Source organism: Erinaceus europaeus, chromosome X (assembly GCF_950295315.1).
Source record: "Erinaceus europaeus chromosome X, mEriEur2.1, whole genome shotgun sequence".
Lineage (NCBI taxonomy): Eukaryota > Metazoa > Chordata > Mammalia > Eulipotyphla > Erinaceidae > Erinaceus > Erinaceus europaeus.
In genome coordinates, this window is record NC_080185.1 from 41,907,822 (window position 1) to 41,933,090 (window position 25,269).

The following is a 25,269-nucleotide window of genomic DNA, read 5'->3' on the forward strand; positions in this document are numbered from 1 at the left end:
CTTCATTGGGGCGAAATTGTGTCATGCGATTCTACTGCAAGAAAAGAAAAAACAAACAAACAAACAAACAAAAAAAAACGGCAGCCTGTAGGTGCCTGGTGTAATTGAAATTGATTTGTTTTCAAGATTTGAATCCACAGTCTGGGAGTGTGTGCTCTGCAGGGTCTGTAGGCATTGATCGCCCTGTTTAGACAGCTTAGGGGTTATTTCTTTGGCGCCTCTGGGAGGGATCCTGTTGGGAGTCCAACACTGAGCAGTCCTGGAGGGGAAGGACGTGGACAAGGTGGAAGAGGATGCTAGGTGTAATGGAATTCCAGAGGATCCTCCAAGGCTGGATCTGATAATTTACTGCCTTGGTCATTTGAGGGTTCTCAACGTGCTCCTCTACTGCTCTGTGGTCTCTGGATTTGTAGAGATGGCATGAGGCTTACGTAGATGGACTGACCTATGTCACACTTGTTCCAGCTTTTGTGACAACAGATAAATAGATAAATAATGACCCTGATGATTTTTCTTGGCTGACACTGAATCAGCATCAACTCGCTCCATCCTCTCTTTCCTGGAGTCCTCCTTGGCTGGGACAGGATTACTGGGCACATGCTACGGGGTGGGGGTGGGGGTGGGGGTGAGTGTGTGTGTGTGTGTAGGTGTGGGGGTGACATTTTAGAAGGCTTGTGTTTCACCTGGAGGGTAGGGAAGGGGTAGAACTAGGGGCAACTCAGAGGATTCCCCTTTATTATGTAGATAGAGCTGGGGATTTGAGGCAGGTTTAGGAGAACTGAGTCCTCTTTCTGTGGTCCACTTTTCTGTCTGGCCTTGCCCTATTACCTGGGGGAGAACAGAATGATGTGCCGGATTCTGAATCTGGTGAAAGCACTGGAGACCTTGTTATTGTGATAAATGGGTTTCTGGGGGAAATGACGTCACTCCATAACACCCCCCCCCCCCGCCAGTGCCTCCCCCCCCCCCAGAGTGAAGCTCTGGTTTCTGTGTCATTTGTCTCTCTGTGTCTGTTGAAAGTTGTAATTTCCCAGGGGAGATGGAATTAACTCAGAAGACCTTGGACTCTGGCTGATGGCTGATGGCTGTTTGTTCCAAGAGATGTGGAAGGCTTGGGGTAGGGTAGATGCAGGTGTGTTTGTGTGTGGGGGGGGGAGGCTCTATCTTAGATGGAAGAGAAACTTAATTATTCCTAAACTCTGGGGTTCCTTCCCTGTGCCCTGTCATGGAGACAGGCTTTGACCTGTGGGTTGGCAGGAGGGGGTGGGGGTGGGGGTAGGGAGGTGTCCTTTCTAGAGTCAGTTCAGGATCACTCTGGTGGCTAAGACCTCAGAGCTGCTGGTGAGGGCATTTGGCATTCACTTCTTTTGGTCCCATCTCCTTTTGAATGATAATACGTGACAAAGTCCTTTCTTCATTGTGTCTGCAAGTTTTATCTGAGGCATCAATAAAGGTCTAGCACTTTCAGCCAGCCCAGGTCAACCAAACAGCAACAACAAAAAATGGGGCTAGTGAAATAGTTCACTTGGGTCCTGTTCTGCTTTGCCATGTGTATGAGACCCAAGTTCAAGCCTGGTCCCCCACTACATTGAAGGAAACTTTGTTGCCGTTGTGTCTCTCTCTCTCTCTCTTAAAAAAAAAAAAAAGATTAAAAAAATGTAGTTTACACAATTCCTGACTCTTGGAGCTTACAGATGAGTTGGAAGCACATATCATGTGCTCTGTGAAATCGTAAAGAGAATTCTAGAACATTCTTGCCCGTAGGCTGGCGGGGGCCACTACAAACACATACTCTGAGAGTGTATGTGACTTGTCCATGGTGACTAGTCAGCAAAGGACAGGCAGGTCAGGGGCCTCAGCTGCTGCTCTGGTGCTATTTGTTTCATTTTTTTCTTTTTACTCAGAGCCTTGCTCAACTCTGGCTGATGCTGTCGTGGATTGAACCTGGGACCCCAAAGACTCAGGCATAAAAGTCTTTTTTGTGTGTGTGTGTACCTCTAGGGTTATTGCTGGGGCTCAGTGCCTGCCCTACAAATTCACTGCTCCTGGAGGCTATTTTTTCCCTTTTTGTTGTCCTTGTTGTTTATCATTGTTATTATCGTTGTCATTGGATAGGACAGAGAAATCTAGAGAGGCAGGGAAGACAGAGAAGGGGAGAGAAAAATAGACAAGTGCAGACCTGCTTCACCACGTGTGAAGCAACCCCCTTGCAGGTGGGGGGTGGGCTGGGGGCTCGAATCGGGATCCTTCCACCGGTCCTTGCTCTTCACACCATGTGTGCTTAACCTGCTGTGCTACCGCCCGGCCCTCGCATAAAAATATTTTTGCAGAACCATTATGCTGTCTCTCCAGCCCTATTTGTTGTTGTTGTTGTTATGTAGGAGTCTTTTTAAATTTTTTAAAAATTATCTTTATTAGTTAAGAGACAGAAAGAAATCGAGAGGGAAGATGGTGATAATGAAAAAGACAGAGAGACGACACCTACAGCCCTGCTTCACCACTCGAAAAGCTTTCCTCCTGCAGGTGGGGACCAGGGGCTTGAACCCTGGGTCCTTGCACATTGTAAGGTGTGCTCAACCAGGTGCGCCACCACCTGGCCCCAAGGAGTCTTTTTGCAGAGTCATCATGGTATCTCCCTGCTGCCAGCCCTGGAGCTGTTTGTTTCATTGTTGTCTTAGGGAATCCAGATGAGAAGAACAGCTCTTTGATCTGGGGTCTGAACCAATCCCACCTTGAGGACGATACCGCCCTCTGTGGCAACCAGTGGTCTTTCTCCCGAATGAACTTGATCATGAGACTAACTTTGCTCTAACTAGGGTGACTTGAGGCGACTATTTCAAGGTCCCACAGGTAGTGAGAGGCCTGTCACTGAACTCATCTAGCAAATAGCACTTAATCTTTGATTCTTCTTGAAGCATGCTGCCTATTCCATCTCCACCAACTAACTGCACGCCGAGTGGAATATTATACAGCAGGGAGAGAGAAAACTCAGTTTTATACCGACAACCTCTGGAGTTAGAGCACCGATGGCCCCAACTGGTAAATGGTTCTTGAATCTTTTTCCCTTTATTTTTGCCACCAGGGTTCTTTCTCTCTGTGCCTGTACCATTCCTGATGGGCTGTTTAAAAAAATATTTTTATTGAGGGCCCGACGGTAGCATACCGGCTTAAGCACACATAGTATGAAGTGCAAGGACCCACTCAAGGATCCCGGTTCAAGCCCCCAGCAACCCCCCCGTAGGGCAGTCGCTTCACAAGTGGTGAAGCAAGTCTGCAGGTGTCTTATTTTTCTCTCTCCCTCTCTATCTTCCCCTCCTCTCTCAATTTCTCTCTGTCCTATCCAAAAATATAAAATAAAAAAATGGCCACAGGAGCAGTGGATTCTTAGTGCAGGCACTGAACCCCAGTGATAACCCTGTACGCAATTTTTTAAATTTATTATTTAATTATTATTATTTATTTAATTATTTAATGACCACCTAATTATTTTTAATTATTTAATTTTTAGATACAGAGGCAGAGAGAGAATGAAAAAGACCACAGTAGTGAAGCTTCCTCTAGTGCGACGGGGAGTGGGGGGTGGGGTGGGGGGGTAGACTTGAACTTGGCTCATGCCCATGAAATGAAACAGCGCGCTGAGTGAGGTATTTTGCTGGCCCTCCTTTTAGGCTAGAGGCTGAGAGACACAGAGCAAGAGAGATATACCCCAACACTGCTCCAGTGTTTGTGAAATTTCCCTCACTCTTCGCAGATGCTCCTATATGGTGGCCAGGGAACTTGAACCCGGGTCCTAGTGCATGGTAAAGTGTGAGCTTTACCCAGTGAGCCATCTCCTGTTTCCCAGCTGTTGATTTTTTTTTAAACATAGAGATAGGAGAGAGAGAGAGAGAGAGAGAGAGAGAGAAAGAAAGAGGTGCCACGGTACCCAAGCTTCCTTTAACGCGGTGGGGGCTGGTTTTGAACCTGGGTCACACACATTACAAAGCAGTGCACTAGCTAAGTGAGTTATTTCACCAGCCCAAGGCTCTTGAATCTTTTTTTTTTCTTTTTGTTGCCTTTGTTGTTTATTGTTCGATGTTATTGCTGCGATTGTTGTTGGATAGGACAGAGAGAGACTGAGAGAGGAGTGGAAGACAGAGGGGGAGAGAAAGATAGACACCTGCAGACCTGCTTCACCGCTTGTGAAGTGACTCCCCCCGCAGGTGGGGAGCCGGGGGCTTGAACTGGAATCCTTGTGTGGGCTTTGCTCCATGTGCACTTAACCCGGTGCCCTACTGCCAGACCCCCAAGGCTCTTGAATCTTAAGTTCAGAGTCTATGGATACTCTCTCCTGACTATTTTCCAGCTTTGCTGTGTGTGTTTTGAGTCTTAAAAAAAGAGCAAAGAAAAAACGGGGGTGGAGGTGGGGAGAGAGGAGGAATGGGGATCCTCCTATCCTCCCCCCAGATGCACTTGACCCTTTCTTGGTGTGTGAGGGTTGTGGTTCCCAACAGAGTAGCAGAGGCAGACACCAGTAACCACATTAACATCTTCACAGTAAATGCCTCGCAGGAGATTCATTGCAAGGGTGGGGGGGGCACCACAGCAGCTGAGGGGAGGGGGGAGACAGGGGTGGGAGGGGCATGAAAGGCTTTCTGGGAGGGGGCCTGCAGAGGGAGAGGGAGGTTGGTGTGAAACAGAGATCTGGGAGACCTGGCTTCCACTGCTGGGCCGGGAACCATGCTACATCCGCTCACTTCCCACCCTGGTTTAGCCATTCACTGCTTCCGTGTGAATTTCTGGGACCCCGATTCTGCCAGGCAGACCCTGCCCCACCGTCTACAAATGGAGGGGCTGGCCAGAGCCCACAGGATTCTGCCCGCTCAGACCTTCCAGCCGCAAGACAGGAGCTAGCTCCCTTCCCTCTGCATTTCCTGAGTCCTGGAACTGTCGGGATCACTGGTATTCCAGCTACAGATCTGCATCCTGGCCGAGTGCGCCCTGTGTGCAGGGCACAGTGGGCAATCAGTGGGCATGGGTGGGCCCTTTCACTTTGCGGGGCCTATTATCCATGTGTTGTTTACCCAGTGGGGCCCTCCTTTTGTGGGCTGCCTGGGAGCCAACAGGGGCAATAGCCTGAGCAGAGCGTGGCAGGAATGTGACTCCCCTGGAAAGAAGGTGAGCCACTAGGAAGCAGGATGGATTTTGCTGTTATCAGAGCTGGAACTTCCTAGGAACATCAACCACTGAGGAGGTCCTGTAGTTGGGTGTACATCGAGACCACCTTCAAGTGGGCTGGATGGTGGCATTCCTGGTAGAGCACACTTTACCATAAATGAGGCCCTGGGTTAAAGCCCCTGGTCCCCACCTGTGGGGGGGGGGGCAGAGCTCGGACGGATGGACTTCACGAGTGGTGGAGCAGTGCTGCGGGTGTCTCTTCTTCTCTCTGTCTCTCACCCTATACCAAAGAAAGAAAAGAAGGAAGGGAAGAAAGAACAAAAGTGGCTGCGGGGAACGGTGGAGTTGTGCAGGCGCTGAGCCCTAGCCATGAACCTGGTAGAAAAATAATTTCAAGAAAGAAAGAAGGACTAGGGAGATAGCATAATGGTTATGCAAACAGACTCTCATGCCTGAAGCTCCAGAGTCCCAGGTTCAATCCCTTATACCATCATAAGTTAGAGCTGAGCAGTGCTCTAGTAAAAGAAAAAAGAAAGGAGTGACTGGGGAGGTAGCTTAGTGGGTAGAGCACATGCATGCGTGAGGCCTCAGGTTCGATTCCTGGCCACTGTGTGTGTTGGAATGGTGCTCTGGTCTCTCTCTCATGGAAAGTAAACAGATAGGCAAGTCTGGGAGGTGGTGCAGTGGCTAAACCATTGGTCTCTTAAGCATGAGATCCCGGGTTTGATCCCTGGTAACACATGTGCCAGAGTGATGCTCTGATTCTCTGTTTTGCACATTTAAAATTCTTTTATAATTTTTTTAGGATAGAAAAATAAGAGAGGGAGTGGGGGAATAGAGAGGGAGAGAGATGTGGGGACCAGGGACTTGAACCCGGTCCTTGCACATGGTTCGTGTACATTCTCTGGGTGCACCACCACCTGGCCCCCAATAAATTGATCTTTAAAGTTAAAGAAGAGAGGGGGGCAGGGGCTGGGTGGTGGCATAGCTGGTTGAGCACACACATGACCATGTGCAAGAACCTGGGTTCAAGCCCTAGGTCCCCACCTACAGGGATGCTTAATAAATGGTGAAGTGACTCTCTGTTAAATGCAGGTGACTCTCTGTTTCCCCCCTCTCCTCTCTGTCTCTATCCAGAATTAATAAATAAAAACAAATACAAGTAAACAGAAACTTAAAAAAAGAGGGGGGGAGACAGTGGCACACCTGACTGAGCACACACATTACTGCGCACAAGGACCTAGGTTCAAGCCCCTGGTCCCCACCTTCAGGGGGGAGGCTTCATGAACTGTGTTGCAGGTATTTCCTTCTTTCTCCTTCTTTATACTCTCCCCTTTTCTTTTTTTTTTTTTTTTTGGTCCTATGGGTGGTGGTGATGGGAGGCACAAAGTAGCTCCCCTGGGTAGCACACTGCTTTGTCTTGCTACCACCCAAGTTCAAGCCCAGCCCCCACTGCCCTGGAGGAAGCTTCAGTGCTGTGGCGAATTTGTCTTTCAGTTTCTGTCTGAAAAGCCAGCCTGGGACAATGAAGCTCCAATGATGACAAAACAAACAAATAAATATAAAAAAAAAGGGAGAGAGAAAAACAAAAAGCATCTCCAGGATACATGCCTCGCTTTTCTTTCAGCCACTTGGAAATGGTTCCACATGTGTGATCTCATTTCCCTGGATACTTGTCCTGCACACATGTCACTATTGCTGGTGGCTCAGTCTATGATGTCACCTCTGGCCGGTGACAAATAGTGCTGGAGCTACCTGTCTGGCGACATCTGCTCAGCTGTGCCCAGCACTGGCCTTCTTGTGAAATCAGAATGTCGCCAGCAGGTCCTCCCCGCCTACCCTTTTCCCTATGCCTCCCACCCCCAAAACTCACCCCCCCCCCACTCACAGGAGGAAGGTCAGAGAACATTCTGCCTGGTGGTTTTGCTTCCCAGACTTTCAGGCCTTATGATTCTCAGCTGCAATGCAAGGGAATAGAGTCATGGCTCTGTGTGGGTTTCTCCCTCTCCTCCCCCCCCCCAGCACTGCTTGAAATAAAAAAAACAATTAAAAAAATAAAAATCTTGGAGCCACCAGCCATGTCACGATGGATTATTTTAAGTAACAGCTGGAAGGGGGAGAGGGGAGGAGGAACTCAATGGGAACAGAATAAATTAGAAACACAGACCCTTCCTCCCCCAGCTAGGCTGGCTGAAGGGACTGGTGGGATCTGAAAAGGTGTGTGTGTGTTCTCCTACTCAGAGAAGAAAGAGCACATACTCCTTCAGGAGGCTGGAGAACCATGTCTTCTCCCTCCTCCTCCCCTCCCCCTCCCCACCCTCCCCATACCCCATCTCTCCCCTTTCCCCCCTCCCTACCCCTTCCCTTTCCCTCCTCCCTCGTCCTCTCCTCCTTCTCCTTCTCCTCTTCCATGTCAGCTCCTTCTCATTAGGGACTTCCATCTGCTGAGTGATGGGGTGCTCTCAGTGGGTCCTGGGGTTCAGTTATCCACAGCCACTCACTTCCTGGGGTGACTTGGGGGCCAAGGCCTCAGGGTCCCAGTTGCAGAGCTGTGTTCTCAGGGCCCTGGGGGTGGGGGTAGTGTCTGCTTTTCTTTCCAGCAGAGGCCCCAGGTCTGCACACAGAGGCAGGAACTGTGGGTTTTTCTTTCCTGCAGCTCCCCATTAAGCAAGACCAGATGGAGACCCAGTCGGGCTCCCCAGACAACCCGTGGGCGTTCATCCAGAGGCTTGTGAGTAACCCCTGCTCCTCTCTCTCTTTTTAGGGTAGTACCTTTAAAAACTATCTTTATTTATTTTTTTCATAGAGACAGCGAGGGATTGAAAGGAAATGGAGGGAGTCGGGGCGGAAGCGCAGCGGGCTAAGCGCACGTGGCGCAGCAAATCGCAAGGACCGGCAGAAGGATCCTGGGTCCCAGTTTGAACCCCCGGCTCCCCACCTGCAGGGGACTCCCTTCACAGGCAGTGAAGCAGGTCTGCAGGTGTCTGTCTTTCTCTCCCTCTCTGTCTTCCCGTCCTCTCTACATTTCTTTGTGTCCTATCTAACAGCGATGGCATCAATAACAACAACAATAACTACAACAACAATAATTTTTAAAAAAGACAACAAGGGAAGCAAAAGGGTAAATAAATGAATAAAATAAAAAAACTAAAAGGAATGGAGAGATAGACAGGGAGAGAGAGAGAGAGAGAGAGAGAGAGAGAGAGAGAGCGGTCTGCAGCCCTGCTTCACTTATGAAGCTTCCCCCCTGCAGGTGGGGAGCTGGAGTTTGAACCCGTGGTCTTGCTTATGGTAAAATGTGCACTCAGCCAGGTGTGCCACCCCCACTCTCCTTTTCTTTCTTTCTTTTTGTTCCTTCACATGTTTTTTATTTGTTATTGATAGTATGTAGCAAGATGATAAGATTACAATGTATAGTTCCACACCAGAGGCAGAGAGAGTGAAAAAGACCACAACATGAAAGTTTCTTTCTTTTTTTGCCTCCAGGGTTATCTCTGGGGCTCAGTGCCTGCACTATGAATCCACTGCTGCTGGAGGCCATTTTCCCCATTTTGTTGCCCTTGTTGTATTTATTGTTATTGTTGTTATTGATGTTGTTATTGTTGGACAGGACAGAGAGAAATCGAGAGAGGAAGGGAAGACAGAGGAGGAGAGAAAGATAGACACCTGCAGACCTGCTTCACCGTGTGTGAAGCGACCCCCCCTGCAGGTGGGGAGCTGGGGGCTCAAACCAGGATTCTTACACCGGTCCTTGTAGTTTGAGCCACTTGCACTTAACCTGCTGCGTTACCGCCCGGCCACTGAATGTTTCTTTTGATGTGATGGGGGCCAGGCTTGAACCTGGGTCACGCACATGGCAAAACAGCACAGGACACATGTGAGCTGTTTGACAGCTTGTAAACCCTTCCTCTTTTTCCTTCCTTCTGTCTTTCTCTTCTTCCTCCTCCTCCTCTTTTTATTACGTATTTTATTTTCTTCCTTTTATTTGACAAGACATAAAGAAATTGAGAGGGGGAGGAAGGTAGAAAGTGAGACACCTGCCATCACTGCTTCACTGGTCATGAAGTGTTTCCCCCCCCCTGCAGGTGGGGACTGGGGGCTTGAACCTGAGTCATTGCGCACTATAATGTGAGTGCCTAACCATTTGTGCCACTGCCTGGCCCTGTATTTGTTTATTTTAAAGATGACATTGATTTATTAATGACACACCAAGAGAGAACCCGAGCATCACTCTGGCACCTATCATGCTGGGGCTTGAACTCAGGACCTCATGCTTGACAGTCCACTGCTTGATCCACTGTACTACTTCCTGGGCTGCAGTCCTGGGTCCTTGGGTAGAACTAAATAGCCAGCCAAATAGCCAGACTGAACCTTCGGGCCTCAGTCATGTGAGAGCAGGAGATGAGAGAGAGCATGTATGAGAGGAACAAGAGCCCTTCTGGGCCTGGATTATCTGTTCCCTTCCCTGCATCTGAGTCCCTATGGTGGGCTGCCGGCTTCTGGGTCATGTCCCTTGTCCCTTATGCTTCTATCCAGCTGAAGTGCGTAGTACCTGCCAGCTCCCTCTGTTCCAGAATTTTAGTGACATAAAGCCAGGTGACTGTCACCTGGGTCAGCTTTTGCAGGGTGGCTGACGGAATCTCTGAGCTGGGTACCACTCGTTGCCACTGAGTCACGCTGTGACTGGGGACAGTTTACTTCCTCCTTCCACGAGGCTCTGTTTCTCCTTTTTGTCAGCTGAGTGAGTGAGCAGGTGGGATGGAAGGTTCTAGGCCTTCCTCTGCGGGGTGCCTGGCCCACTTCTGCTTTTTCAATGAGGTGGCAGAACTTCATTCCACCTCTACTGAATGCTTCGAGCTGGCTGGGGAGGGAGTTGGAGAGAAGGCAGGTCTCCGTCACCTCTGCAGGGTCTTTCGGTTTGGAACCAAGGGGCTGGGTGTTGGCACACCTGATAGCTTAGTGAGTGATGAAGCAGTGCCACAGGTGTCTCCCTCTTTCTCCATCTTCCTTCTGGATTTCTCTTTCATTTTTTTATAATCTTTATTTATTTATTGAATAGACACAGCCAGAAATTGAGAGGAGGGAGGCATATAGAGAGGGAGAGAGATGAAGGATACCTGCAATTCTGTTTCACCACTTGCAAAGCTTTTCCCCTGTAGGTAGGGACCAGGGGCTTGAACCCGGGCCCTTGCACATTGTAACATGTGTGCTCAGTCAGGTGTGCCACCACCCGGCCCCCGATTTCTTTCTTTATCCAATACATACATACATACATACATACGTACATACATACATACATACATACATACATACATACATACGTACATAAATGAATATTTGAATAAAACTCAAAGCATTTGTCTAGAGGCCTCCTATGGAATTACCCCATATAGCTGGATGCCTGTCTCTGGAACCCCATTTTTACTTTTTTTTTTTTGCCTCCAGGGTTATTGCTGGGACTTGGTGCCTGCACTAGGAATCCACTGCTCCTGGAGGCTATTTTTTCCCTTTTTTAAAAAATCTTTTTTTTACTATTTATTTATTCATTCCCTTTTGTTGCCCTTGTTATTTTATTATTGTAGCTATTATTGTTGTCATTGTTGAATAGGACAGAGAGGAGGGGAAGACAGAGAGGGGGAGAGAAAGATAGACACCTGCAGATCTGCTTCACCGCCCGTGAAACGACCCCCCCTGCAGGTGGGGAGCCAGGGGCTTGAACCGGGATCCTTCAGCCGGTCCTTGAGCTTTACGCCACCTGCGCTTAACCTGTTGCGCTACTGCCCGACTCCCTATTTTTTTCCCTTTTGTTGCCTTTTTTTTTATTGTTGTTGTTGTTATTGTCATTGCTGTCGTTATTGGATAGGACAGAGAGAAATGGAGAGAGGAGGGGAAGACAGAGAAAGAGAGGAAGATGATACTTGTACTGTGGTTCTCAGGATCAGTAATTTGGAGGCAGCCACCACCGCCCCGCCCGCCGCCCCACATTGACAACACTAGAGGCAGCAGATAGGGCGACAACTGATTGTGGCATCTGCGGGCTTTTAGTTCCATTTATTAAGAGAGCAATTTGACTTCTGGTTCCCTGTGACTCGGATTGTTAAGGTATACTGTCACTATGTGTCATATCCTTGTCATACCATAACAAAATAACAGCAATGTTTTGTTGTATGATTGGTAAAACATATAAATGCTCTTTAGCCAAAAAAAAAAAAAAATGTTGTTTTTTACCAGAGCACTGCTCAAGCTCTGGCTTATAGTGGTGGTGGTGATGGTGGTGGGGATTGAACCTGGGACTTTCAGAGCTTCAGGCATGAGAGTATCTTTGCATAACCATTATGCTATCTACACCCACCCTAAAAAATGTATTTATTGGATAGAGGCAGAGAGAAATTGAGAGAAAAGTGGGAGAGAGAGAGATGGAGAGAGAGAGACACCTGCAGACCTACTTTATCACTCATGAAGCTTCCTCCTGCAGGTGGGGGTGTTTTCCTCCCCTTCCCTTCTCCTCCCCTTCCCTCCCTTCCCCTCCCCTTCCCTCCCCTCCCCTTCCCTCCCCCTTTCTCATCTCCTCTTCCGTGGCTTATATGGTACCAGGGACTGAACCTGTGACTTTGGAGCTTCAGGTTCAGCTTCTGCAGAACCACTATGCTGTCTCCCTGGCCCCAGGCCCTAAAATAAATAAGTTCTTTTTTAAAACAATTTTAAAATTTATTTCCTTTTGTTGCTTTTGTTTTTTATTGTTGTAGTTATTATTGTTGTCATTGTTGTTGGACAGGACAGAGAGAAATGGAGAGAGGAGGGGAAGACAGAGAGGGGAGAGAAAGATAGACACCTGCAGACCTGCTTCCCTGCAGGTGGGGAGCTGGGGGCTCCAACTGGGATTCTTACACTGGTCCTTGCGCTTTGCGCCACATGCGCTTAACCTGCTGTGCTACGGCCCAACTCCCAATAAGTAAGTTCTTTATGCGCCAAGACTGCCTGAACGTTGAACACGTTCCCCATTTTCTGCTGATCTGTACTTTTGGTTGTATAATAAATTGTCACCTCATGTGACCAGATAGGCTCTTGGGAATGGTGACTTTCAGCGAAAATACGAATGACAATACGAATGACGGTTCATTGTAACATCAATGGGGGGTGGGTGGGCGGTGCGCGGAAATCCCAATGGGTCTGGCAAATAGATCACTTGGATGGCATGCTGCTTTGCCGTGTGCATGACCCAGGTTCGAGCCTGGCCTCCAACACTGGAGAAAGCTTCAGTGCTGTGGTCTCTCTCTCTTTCAGTTTATCTCTCTCTTCCTCTGAAAAACTCAACTCAGAGCACTAAGTGGAAAAAAAAAAAACATCCAGGATAGTGTTGAACAAAATGACGATATTTAAGGACATGCTGTATGATTTTGCTAATATCTCAGAGGCTGCTTTCCTGCCTAGCAAAATGTCAGAGTTTTTTTTTTTTTAATGACATTTGGCTTGAGGCTGATGAGCTCGCTTTTGATAAAACTCAGGGCTTTTGGGAGCCAGACAGTGGTGCAGTGGATTAATAGCTCATGGCAAAAAGCGCACAGACCGTCAGGATCCTGGTTTAAGCTCCCGGCTCCCCACCTGCAGGGAGTTTGTTTCACAGGTGGTGATGTGGGTCTATAGGTGTCTATCTTTCTCTCTTCCTCTCTGTCTTCCCCATCTCTCTCCATTTCTCTCTGTCCTATCCAACAACAACAGCAATAACAACAACAATAACGATAAACAAGGACAACAAAAGGGAAAAAAATTTAAAAAACTCGGCTTTCAGTTTCAATCTCTTTATTTAAATTTTTGTAAAGATCTTATTTATTTATTCATGAGAAATGATAGGAGAGAAAGAACCAGACATCACTCTGGTACATGTGCTGCCGGGGATTGAACTCAGGACCTCATGCTTGAGAGTCCAATGCCTTATCCACTGTGCCACCTCCCGGACCACAAAATTTTAAAAAAATTTGTTTTGAATAGACAGAAATTGAGAGCAGATAGGAATATTAAGAGGGACACAGTGAAACCTGCAGCCCTGCTTCACCACTCATGAAGCTTTTTCCCTGCAGGTGGGGGCTGGGGGTTTGAACCTGGGTCCTTTCTAATTGTAAGGTGTGCGTTCAACCAGGTGTGCCACCACCTGCCCCCCTTTTTAATTTGTTTATCTTTATTTATTGGATAGAGACAGCCAGAAATTGAGATAAGAGGAAGGGGGAGATAGAGAGGGATAGAGGCAGAGACACCTGCAGCTCTGCTTCACTTCACCCACTTGTGAAGCTTTCCCCTTGCAGGTGGGGACCGGAGGCCTGAACCCGGGTCCTTGTGCATTGTAACGTGTGCTCAACCAGGTGCATCACCAACCGGCCCCCCAGGTTCAATCTCTGGCAACACACATGCTGGAATAGTATCCTGGTCTCTCATTAAATAAACATATATATATATATATATATATATATATATATATATATATATAATTTCTTTTTAAAAATATTTATTTATTCCCTTTTGTTGCCATTGTTGTTTTATTGTTGTAGTTATTATTGATGTTGTCGTTGTTGCATAGGACAGAGAGAAATGGAGAGAGGAGGGGAAGACAGAGAGGGGGAGAGAAAGATAGACATCTGCAGACCCAGTTCACCGCCTGTGTAAGCGACTCCTCTGAAGGTGGGGAGCCGGGAGCTCAAACCGGGATCCTTACTCCCGTCTTTGCACTTTGTGCCATGTGCTCTTAACCCACTGCACTACCACCCTACTCCCTAAATAAACATTTTAAAAATGAACACTGCCTATTGTAGGAAATTTATAAAACAGGAAAAAATAACACAGCCTTCTACCCCCAAAGGAACTGCTTCATTTTGGTGTACATTCTTCCAATCTGTTTAATATATTTATTAATTCATTTATTGGATAGAGACAAAGTGAGATGGAAAGGGAGGGAGATAGAGACGGGGGGGGGGAAGACACTTGCAGCCCTGCAGATTGGGATGGGGGTTTGAACTTGGGTGCTTTAAAGCATTATGATTTGTGTATTCAAGTAAGGGAGCCAGTGCCTGGCCTCTTCCATTCTTCCCATGTATTGATTGATTCGGCGTTAACTCTGGGGTTTAGTGCCTACATGACTTTACCTCTCATGGAGACCATTTTTCTTCTTTTCTCTAAATAAAATAAAAAGTGAAAGACAGAGAGATAGAAGGATAGAGATTGAGAAATACCGTAGCACTGCTCTACCGCTCATGAAGCTCCCCCTCTACGGTGCTCCCACTTGGTGGGCAGGAACTTGACCGTGAGTCTCTACACAGGGTAACGTGTGTTCTATTGGGTGAACCACCTGCAGCCCCTCTCCCCCATATGTTTAAAATGCATACAGCCTTTCCTCCCATCATTAAGAAATGTCTGTGTAGACAGGCATCTGTGGTGAGTCTGTTTAGTTTTGTGTCTGTCTAGTGGTATGTGGTGATTTCCTTACATGATTACATATTCTTAGAGGACATTTTTCATAGCTGTCTAATATTTACCACCCACCACAGCCATCCTAATTGTCAGTCGTGAGTCTTAAACTTTGTGGCTTTGGTCTCATCTGCTTCAGTGATGACAGCTGCTGACTTAGCCAATCCCCGCAGCTGTCAGCGGAAACAGGCCAATTCTCCATTCCCAGAGGCCTCCAGTGCTTGCTAGGCCAGAAAGGTAATGGGGGTGGTGATTATAGAGAGCCAGGAGCCGTGCACTGGGATACTTATGGGACTCTTGGCTTACAGAGAGATGCACAGCTTGAGCCCCCCCCCCTTAACTCGGTCCTCCTAATTGGAGCTTCTCAAACATTCGATTAAAAGACAGCATCGGCCATGTTCTCGGAGAAGATACAGAAAGAGACCGAGAGAGCAGGTTTGCTGCTGTGATGTGAAATGTGGTCTAACGGATTTCAAAACCACAGGTGACTGCTGCCGAGCAGCAAACAGGAAATGTCATTGGGGAGGGCTGGAGGGGCTCCCTGAGTCCTCTCCGCTTTCGCTTCACCCAGACTCTCACAATTACCCTGCTACAAAGCTGGGCGAAGGAGTCTCTCTTGTATTGAGGATGTGTTCCTGGGCAGGGCTGGTGGTATCACACCTGGTTGAGCGCACATGTCACAATGCACAAGGACCCAGGTTTCAGCCCCTGGTCCCCACCTGCAGGGGAGAAGCTTGGCGAGTGAAATAGCACTTCACATGTCTCTCTGTCTCTCTCCCTCTCCCTCTCCCCCATCCCTCATCCCTCTCGATTTCTATCTCTATCCAACAAGTAAATAAAGATAATTAATACTCTGGTTTCTCTTCAGATCACATGAATCTTTTGCCATTTACTAAAGATTTCCGTGGAGAGGAACAATTCTGAGTTTTTTTCTAATTCTTTTTTAAAAAAATTTTAATATTTATTTATTTTCCCTTTTCTTGCCCTTGTTTTTTAATTTTTTTATTATTATTTTTTATTTTTCCTCCTCCAGGGTTATTGCTGGGCTCGGTGCCTGCACCATGAATCCACCGCTCCTGGAGGCCATTTTTTCCCCCTTTTGTTGCCCTTGCTGTAGCTTCGTTGTGGTTATTATTATTGCCCTTGTTGATGCAATTCGTTGTTGGATAGGACAGAGAGAAATCGAGAGAGGAGGGGAAGACAGAGAAGGGGAGAGAAAGATAGACACCTGCAGACAAGCTTCACCGCCTGTGAAGCGACTCCCCTGCAGGTGGGGAGCCGGGGGCTCGAACCGGGATCCTTACGCCGGTCCCTGCGCTTTGCGCCACATGCGCTTAACCCACTGCGCCACCGCCCGACCCCCGCCCTTTTTTTTTTATTTATTGTTGTTGTAGTTATTACTGTTGTTGTTTATGTGGTCACTGTTAGGTAGTACAGAGAGAAATGGAGAGAGGAGGGGAAGACAGAGGGGGAGAGAAAGATAGACACCTGCAGACCTGCTTCACTGCCTGTGAAGCGACTCCCCTGCAGGTGGGGAGCCGGGGACTCGAACCAGGATCTTTGAGTTGGTCCTTGCGATTTGCGCCACCATGCACTTAACCCGCTGCGCTACCGCCCGACTGCCCAGTTCTGAGTTTTATCTCAATTTTTTGAGCCCCTGTCTTAGCAGGGGTAAAAAAAAAAATAAAGATAATTAAAAATTAGAAAATATGTTCCAGGGTGGGGGAATACATAATGGTTATGCAAAGAGACTGTCATGTCTGAGGCTCCGAAGTCCCAGGTTCAATCCCCTGAACTAAGCCAGAACTGAGCAGTGCTCTGGTAACATATAAACAAACAAACAAACAAACAAATAAATAAGGAAAAATGTTCCAAGGCTGGGGAGACAGCATAATGGTTCTGTAGAAGACTTTCCTTCCTGAGGGTCCACAGTCCCAGGTTCAATCCCCAGCATCACCAGAAGCCAGAGCTGAGCAGTGCTCCATTTAAAAGTAAATAAATAGGATGAATATGGGATGATCTCACTCTCAGGCCGAAGTTGAAAAACAAGATTAGAAAAGAAAACACAAGTCGAACCTGAAATGGAATTGGAGTATTACACCAAAGTAAAAGACTCTGGGGTGGGTGGGTGGGTGGGGAGAATACAGGTCCATGAAAGATGATGAATGACATAGTGGGGGTTGTATTGTTAAATGGGAATCTGGGGAATGTTATGCATATATATATAAAAAAAAGTAGAAACGCAAAGCAGAAATTGACTGAGTTTGGAGTATGGCACCAAAGTAAGAAAGCAGAAGTATACTAGAGTTTGCAGTGAGTACCCTCCCTAACACTTCCTCTCCACTATTCCAAGCTTTGGGTCCATGATTGCTCAACAATTTGTTTGGCTTCGTATGTTAACTCTCTTTTCAGTCACCAGGTTCCAGATGCCATCAGGATGCTAGCCAGGCTTCCCTGGATTGAAGACCCCACCAATGTGTCCTGGAGCTCCTCTTCTCCAGAGACCCACCCCTACTAGGGAAAGAGAGAGGCAGACTAGGAGTATGGACCGACCAGTCAACGCCCATGTTCAGCGGGGAAGCAATTACAGAAGCCAGACCTTCTACCTTCTGCAACCCACAATGACCCTGGGTCCATGCTCCCAGAGGGATAGAGAATGGGAAAGCTATCGGGGGAGGGGGTGGGATATGGAGATTGGGTGGTGGGAATTGTGTGGAGTTGTACCCCTCCTACCCTATGGTTTTGTTAATTAATCCTTTCTTAAATAAAAAAATTAAAAAAAAAATATAAATAAATAAATAAGCAAGCCTTCCAGTCATCAGGTTTTATGTGAATATGGCCATGCTTTCAGAGAGTCAGTCTGGTGGTCATGACGGTGGTGTAGTGGATAAAGTGCTGGACTCTCAAGCATGTGCCAGAGTGATGCTCTTGTGTGTTCTCTCTCTCTCTCTCTGTCACACACACACACACACACACACACACACACACACACACACTAAGTAATGGAAGCACACTGCCAGTCCTCCTGAGTAGACCCCTGTATTTCTGGTCTTCTCTCCAGTGGGAGTTACACTTCTTAGAATCGGTGGGTATCTTTTTCTGTCCTTTCTCTATGCACTCATACGCATTCATGTGCAAACACACAGATAGGACTGTTTTGCATGTGTGGGCTCAATTACTGTTCTGTATCTTCTCTGTACACTATAACATGCCTTGGAAATAGTCTCAGCAGTACACAGACACATGCCATTCTTTATTCCCACTTTATTAGGTGCTGGGGGATTTAACGATTTTATAGACACCTGCCATTCTCTACCTTCTCTTCTTCCTCCTACGCCTCTCCCCTTCCCCTTCTTGTCATTCTTCTTTTCTATCTCCTCCTTCCTCCTCCTTCTTCTCCCTCCTCAGCCATCTATCTTCCTTTTCCTCATCTTCTCCTCCTTCTTGTCATTCTTCTCTTCTTTCCTCTTCCTTTTTTCCTGCCCCCCCTTACACTGGGGTTCCAGTGCCTGCACCTGGTGGCCATTTTTTCTCTTTTTGACAGAGAAGGTGAGAGACAGAGGGAGACGAAATGAGAGTCACCTCAGTATCACTCCACCACTCATGAAACTTCACTCATGAAACTTCCCCCACTTGGTGGCGAGGGGCTTGAAACCACATCCTCATTACATGGTAATACGTGTGCTCTGACGTGGTGAACTATCTCCTAGTAAACCCCCCCCAATACTACAGTCTTCATATTGACTGCAGAATATTCCAGAACGTGTGTGTGCTATGGCTTAGGGAAATGTTTTTCTACTGTTGAGTGTTTGTATTTTTCTTCCTAGTCTTTCAAGATTATGAAGAGTGCTGTGATGGATTTCGTTGCACATGGACTTTTGCACAGAGAGGTGGCAGGGTGTCTACAGGTTTCTTCTTTTCTTTCTTTCTTTTTTTTTTTTTTTAGCATTGACTACTTGCTACTCAAGATAGCTTTGTGAGCTAGGCGCTTGTATACATGCAATTTCACCACTCCTGGGCTGCCTTTTTTTTTTTTTTTTGCCTCCAGGGTCCAGGGTTATCACTGGGCTACGTGATGTCACTATGAATCCACTGTGGCCATTGTATTTATTTATTTATTTATTTATTTTTGATTGGACAGAGAGAAATTGAGAGGGATGGGGAAGATAGGGAGAGAGAAAGATAGATACCCACAGATCTGCTTCGCTGCTTGTGAAGCGATCCCCTCTCTGCAGGTGGTGTGCTCGGGGCTCAAACTGGGATCCTCGTGCTTCGGACTATGTGTGCTTAACCTGGTGTACCACCGCCTGGCCCACTGCTTTTGTTTTTAAATCAGAGCTCTGCTCAGCTTTGGCTTATGGTGGTGCTGGTGATTGAACCTGGGACCTTGGAGCTTCAAGTGGGAGAGTTTTGCAGAACCACTATGCTATGTCCCCAGCCCCTGAGATAATTTTAGATCTGGGTGTCAACCATGCAGAGTCACGGTTCCAGTTTTTTCCTCCTCTTGGGCACGTTGTAGTCCAGTGAATAGTCTGTTAGTAATCAGGGCTGCAGCTAACCAGGTCACTTTAAGAAGGAAGAGGAAAGAGATAAGGTATTACAAGTGTAGTGATATTGGGGGAACAGACTTCCAGGGACTGTCAAGGATCCTGTCCTTTTCACCTCTACATATGGACTTCTGAACAATGGGGATTTGCATTCATAACAATGACCTTGACCTCTCATAACATTCATTAGACAAAAGTGAATGGTGCTGGCGAGACAGGATTTCCCAAAGTGGGGGCTGTGTATACAATTTCCTTTTTTGAAGCTTTCTCCGCTATTGGCTAAAAAGTCTTCTGCTTAAGTTTTTAATTTAATTTAATTTAATTTTTTTGAGGCACAGAGTATGTGAAAGAGACCACAGCACCAAAGCTTTCTTCATTATGGTGGGGGCGAGGCTCGAACCCGGGTCATGCACATGGCAAAACAACACACTATCCAAGGGAGCTATTTCACCAGCCTCTCAGCTTCAGTCTTGACTGGCAAGAACACATCCAACAGACCCCAGGTTCTTGAGTCCCTAAATCTTCCAGTGATGTTAGGTGATGCTATGGAAAAAGATAAAGAAAAGGGTGGGGGGTAGATAGCATAATGGTTATGCAAAGAGACTCTTCTTGTGCCTGAGGCTTCAAAGTCCCAGGTTCAACACCCCCCCCCCCCCAGCCACCACCACCACCACCACCACCATAAGCCAAAGCTGATCAGTGCTCTGGTAAAAAAAAAAAAAAAAAAAAAAGTAAAAATGATAAAGAAGAGTGGTCCAGGACATAGCATAGTGGATAAGGCACTGACTGGACTCTTTTTTTTTTTTTTTTTTGCCCCAAGGGTTATCACTGGGGCTCAGTGCCAGCACTACAATCCACTGCTTCTGGAGGCTATTTCCCCCATTTTGTTGCCCTTGTGGTTGTAATTGTTATTATAGTTGTCGTTGTTGGATAGGATAGAGAGAAATTTAGAGAGGACAAGAAGACAAAGGGGGAGAGAAAGAGAGACACCTGCAGACCTGCTTCACCGCTTGTGAAGCGGACCCTCCCTGCAGGTGGGGAGCTGGGGGCTCGAACCTGGATCCTTAAGCTGGTCCTTGAGCTTTGTACCATGTGTGCTTTACCTGCTATACTGCTGCCTAGCGTCCTAAGGCATTGAACTCTTAAGCATGATGTCCCCGTGTTCTCAATCCTTGGCAGCACTTGTACCCTAACGATGTCAGGTTCTTTCTATCTCTCCTCCTATCTTTCTCATTAATAAATAAATAAAATCTTGAGGAAAAAAACAAGCCAAAAAAAAAAAAAACTTTTATAAAACCAGGAAAGAAATACAAGCATTCAGGAGTTGGGCGGTAGTGCCGTGGGTTTAGCGCAAGTGGCGTGAAGCGCAAGGACCGGCTTAAGAAATACAAGCATCTGTGGTCCGGGAGGTGGCGCAGTGGTAAAGCTTTGGACTCTCAAGCATGAGGTCCTGAGTTCGATTTCTCAGCAGCACATGTGCCAGAGTGATGTCTGGTTCTTTCTCTCTCCTCATATCTTTCTCATAAATAAATAAAATATTAAACAAAATTACAAGCATCCACTCAAAATAAATAAATAAAGCCCAAGGACCAAGTGATGGTGCACCCAGTAAAGTGTACACATTACCATGCACAAGAACTAGGGTTCGAATCTCTGGTCCCCACCTGCAGGAGGGAAGTTTCACAAAGTGGTAGAGCAGTGCTGCAGGTGACATTCTATCTCCTTGTCCCTCTCAATTTCTCTCTGTTCTATCAAAATAAAATAGACGCACACATTTTAAAATATATTCAAAAATAAAGAAGGTCCAAGACAGGGCTCAGCAGTTGATGTATGGATCCACAGTTAACCCATGGAGTCGAAGAATGAATGTGCACACCCTTGGAACTCAGATGCACACACAGTGGCATGATGCCCCCGTTCCATGGTTGAGCCCGCCATAGTTGGCAAAGCCCCAGCAGGCGGGCAAAGCTGGCGTTGAATGTGGGTAAACAGATTTTTTAAGTGTTGGCACTGGCAATAGACATGTGTACTGTTCTCCGCGGAACGACCCTTCCAGTGTGGACCCAAGTCTTTCAAACGTGTGTACCCTTGTACCCAGCAGGCTTGTGTTCCAAGAATTTAATTAAGGAAACAGTCACCAATGTGTGCACACATCTGAGAACAAGAGTGATTCCTTGTCCTGGCAAAACCCTGGAAGCCTGCTCAATCCTTAGCCAGGGGGAAAAAATCCAGTCAGCTCCCCTAATGGACAAAAAAAAAGGATGTTTTAGAAGTGTACTTAATCGCTCAGGACAACAGTCCTCCTCTACCCAGTGCCAGTTTGTTAGACTAAGTAATACCATGCAAAGGAAGACGTGGCATCATTCTGTCTTGTCAAAAGAGACAACTCACTGTGCAGCCTGGGGAGGTGGTGCTCTTGTGCATAAGGTCCTGAGTTTGCTACCCGGCATGCCAGATGCGAGAGTGATGCTCTGTTGCTCTGCTTCGTCTCTCTCTCTCTCTCTCTCTCTCAGAAATATCTGTGTATTGACAGAGACAGAAACTGAGAGAGAAGAAAAGATAGAGAGGAAGATACACCTGCAGTACTGCTTCATCATTCGTGAAGCTTCCCCGCTGCAAGTGGGGACCGGGGACTTGAATCTGTATCCTTGTGCGTGGTAATGTGTGTGCTCAATTGACTAAATTTTTCTTTTTCCTTTCTCTCTCCCCCCCATATTTTCTGCTAGAAAAAGAAAAGGAAACAGACTGGAGGGAAATACATATAAATATTAGTCGTGGCTTTCTCCAGAGGTTGATTTTAATGGCTGACCTTTCTTTTCTCCTTTTAATTTTTCAGATGTTTCTCTTTGGTTCTTCAAGGTGAATGCATTTATGTGTAAGAATATATATATATATATATATATATATATATATATATGGAGCTGGGCAGTAGCGCAGCGGGATAAGCGCACATGGTGCAAAGCGTAAGGACCGGCTTAAGGATCCTGGTTTGAGCCCCCCGGCTCCCCACCTGCAGGGGGGTTGCTTTGCATGCTGTGAAGCAGGGCTGTAAGTGTCTTTCTCTCTCTCTTTTTTAAATATTTTATTTATTAATGAGAAAGAGAGGAGATATATATATATATATATATATATATATATATATATATATATATATATATATGTGGGAGAGAGAGAGAAAGAGAGCAGGAGGTGAAGGAGGGAGGGAGAGGAGAGCCTGAACATCACCTGGAGTGTGCGATGCCAGGGATCCTATATATATATGAGAGAGAGAGAGAGAGAGAGAGAGGGAGAAAGAGAGCAGGAGGTGAAGGAGGGAGGGAGAGGAGAGCCTGAATATCACCTGGAGTGTGCGATGCCAGGGATCCAACTCGGGACCTTATACTTGAGAGTCTCAGGTGGCAGTGAGATTTTTATGGTGAACCATGCTCATTTATTACAAAAGTAACTAACTTAATAAATGTAATGATTTTCTTTGATATTTCTCCTTTTAATTTTGTGTATAAATAAATTAAATAATAATAATAATTTGTTATTATTAACAACACTGTTCACTTCTGGCTTGTGGTGCCGGGGACTGAACCTGAGACCTTGGAGCCTCAGGCATGGGAATCTGTTTGCATAACCATTATGCTATCTCCCCTGCCATTTTTTAAAAAATTTATGAGTGATCTGCAGCATCTGCCTGGCACATAATGTCAGCGGTAGAACTGAGGACCCCATACTTGAAAGTCCAATTTTTATCTACTGAGTCACCTCCCAGGCCATGACAGCATTTGTTTGTTTGTTTATGTCATAGAGACAGAGAGAAATTGAGAGGGGAGAAGGAGAAAGAGAGGGAGAGAGAAAGTGAGATACACCTGCAGCACTGCTTGAACCCTGGTCCTTGCACATGGTAATGTGTTTGTGCGACCCGAGTGTATGGCCGCCTGGTCCCAGCTTCCTATTTATTTTTTAACTTTATTAATCAATGTGTGTGTGTGTGTGTGTGTGTGTGTGTGTGTGTGTGTGTGTGTGTGTGTGTGTGTGTGTAGGGGGGTAGTGGCAGAGCATAAATTCAGAGCATTTTTACACACACAATGCCAAGGAATCAAACTCGACCTTATAGCTTGAGAGTCCTGCATTCTAACCACTGCACCACCTGGGATAATTCATTTAAAGTCAAGACTCTTTGGCTTCCCCCCACTGAGCAAGCCCTCCCCACACTTCCTTCACATGCATTACCATTCACCCCAACCGTCAGGCTTAGAGCCTCACAACCTGTCTGGAACCCACTGAGTCTCCTCCCTGCTTTAGGATGCTTTCAATCTCTTCTTTCCCTTCTGGGTCCTAGGTTAGACCAGTTCAGATCTGCTGGAGTTTACTTTCTGCAGTGTCTGGCTGCCTGTTGAATATTGCCATGGCGCCTGTTGAATATTATCATGGGGTGTGGGGTGGGACTGGGGAAGACAGCATAATGGTTAGGCAAAAAGACTTTCTTGCCTGAGGCTCTGAGGTCCCCCACCCGGTTCTTCTTCTTCTAGCATTTGCCCTTCTTCCGTAGCCAGTCAACAGCGTCAGGTTGAGCCTGATGTAAAGTTTCGAGACCTCCTTTGAATCTGGAGAGGTGGCAGTCGTTGACTATGTGGGTCATAGTCTGTCTGTAGCCGCAGGGGCAGTTCGGGTCGTCTCTGGCTCCCCAGCGATGGAACATAGCGGCGCACCGGCCATGGCCTGTTCGATAGCGATTGAGGAGGGCCCAATCATAACGAGCTAGGTCAAAGCCGGTTTGACGCTTGCAGGGGTCTGTGATGAGGTGTTTGTTCTTTACCTCAGCTGACTGCCAACTCTGTTTCCAAGAGTCTGGAACAAAGAAGTTCAGTGTAGGTGTAGGGGACCAGATTGGGTGACGAGACGTCAAGCGTTGGACAGGGTGGGCGAAGATAACCGCGTATATTGGCAGGTCCGGTTGAGCGTAGATGTGGGAAATGAACTTAGATGATGCCGCATCCCGACGAATATCTGGCGGGGCGATGTTGCTAAGAACTGGCAGCCATGGAACCGGGGTGGAACGGATGGTTCCAGAAATTATCTTCATGGAGGAATATAATTTGGAATCGACCAAGTGGACACCCGGTTTAATTCCCAGCATCACAATAAGCTAGAGTTGAGCAGTGCTCCAGTCTTTCTCTTTTGTATCACTTGCTTATTAAAAAAATAAATTAAGGGGGGGTCGGGTGGTAGCGCAGCGGGTTAATTTGGCGCACATGGTGCAAAGCACAAGGACCGAGTAAGGATCCCAGTTCAAGCCCTCGGCTCCCCACTTGCAGGGGAGTCGCTTCACAGGCGCTGAATCAGGTCTGCATGTGTCTATCTTTCTCTCCCCCTCTCTGTCTTCCCCTCCTCTCTCCATTTCTCTCTGTCCTATCCAACAACGACATCAATAACAAAAACAATAATGACTACAACAATAAAACAACAAGGGCAACAAAAGGGAATAAATAAATTTTAAAAAAAACTTAGAAAAATAAATTAAAAAAACAAACAAACATTGTCTTCTAGGTCTTGTGGCCACTGGCCTCTCCCCACCAACTAATCAGGTAACCTACAGCTGGAAAGTTCGTCCCAAAATACTGTCTACATCCTGACCTTCCCTGCCCCAAACAACTCAATTGCTACTGTCTTTTGAATAAAAGTCATGCTCCCAGACTGAGTTTTTCCAGCAAGAAAGAGTGAGACCCTAATCATGGGGAGATGAGTATACTCGGGAGCCAGGCGGTGGCATGCCCAGTTGAGCAGACCTGTTACCATATGCGTATGCAAGGACTCAGGTTCAAGCCCTCAGTCCCCCACCTGTGGGGAGGGAGCTTTATTTTTTTTAAATATTTATTAATGTGAAAGATAGGAGGAGAGACAGAACCAGACATCACTGTGATACATGTGCTGCTGGGGATTGAACTCAGGACCTCATGCTTGAGAGTCCAGTGCTTTATCACTGCGCCACCTCCCGGACCACGGGAGGAAGCTTCATAACTGGTGAAGCAGCCCTTTTGCTGTGGGTGTCTCTTTCCCCCGTCCTTTTCTATCTTTATCTCTCAATTTCTCCCTGCTCTATCAATTAAAAAAAAAGGAA

General features: G+C 46.8%; 1 protein-coding gene and 1 non-coding gene across 11 annotated transcripts in view; both read left to right on the plus strand.

The window, feature by feature from the left end:
- Positions 1–25,269, plus strand: part of SEPTIN6 (septin 6) — a 111,423-nt gene that overhangs the window by 1,664 nt on the left and 84,490 nt on the right. For 7 of the 10 annotated variants that reach the window (XR_009547591.1, XR_009547588.1, XR_009547587.1 and 4 more), the window contains exon 2: positions 7,814–7,888. The exons of the other annotated variants lie outside the window; for them this stretch is intronic. Coding sequence is in view for 3 of the 7 variants with exons in the window: in XM_060183271.1 (XP_060039254.1) it covers positions 7,814–7,888 (75 nt within the window). In the remaining 4 variants the exon portion in view is untranslated. The remainder of the gene's footprint in view (positions 1–7,813; positions 7,889–25,269) is intronic. 10 annotated transcript variants of the gene reach the window in all.
- Positions 15,462–15,577, plus strand: LOC132535983 (U5 spliceosomal RNA). Its single transcript, XR_009547684.1, has one exon. It is a non-coding gene; the product is annotated as a U5 spliceosomal RNA (small nuclear RNA).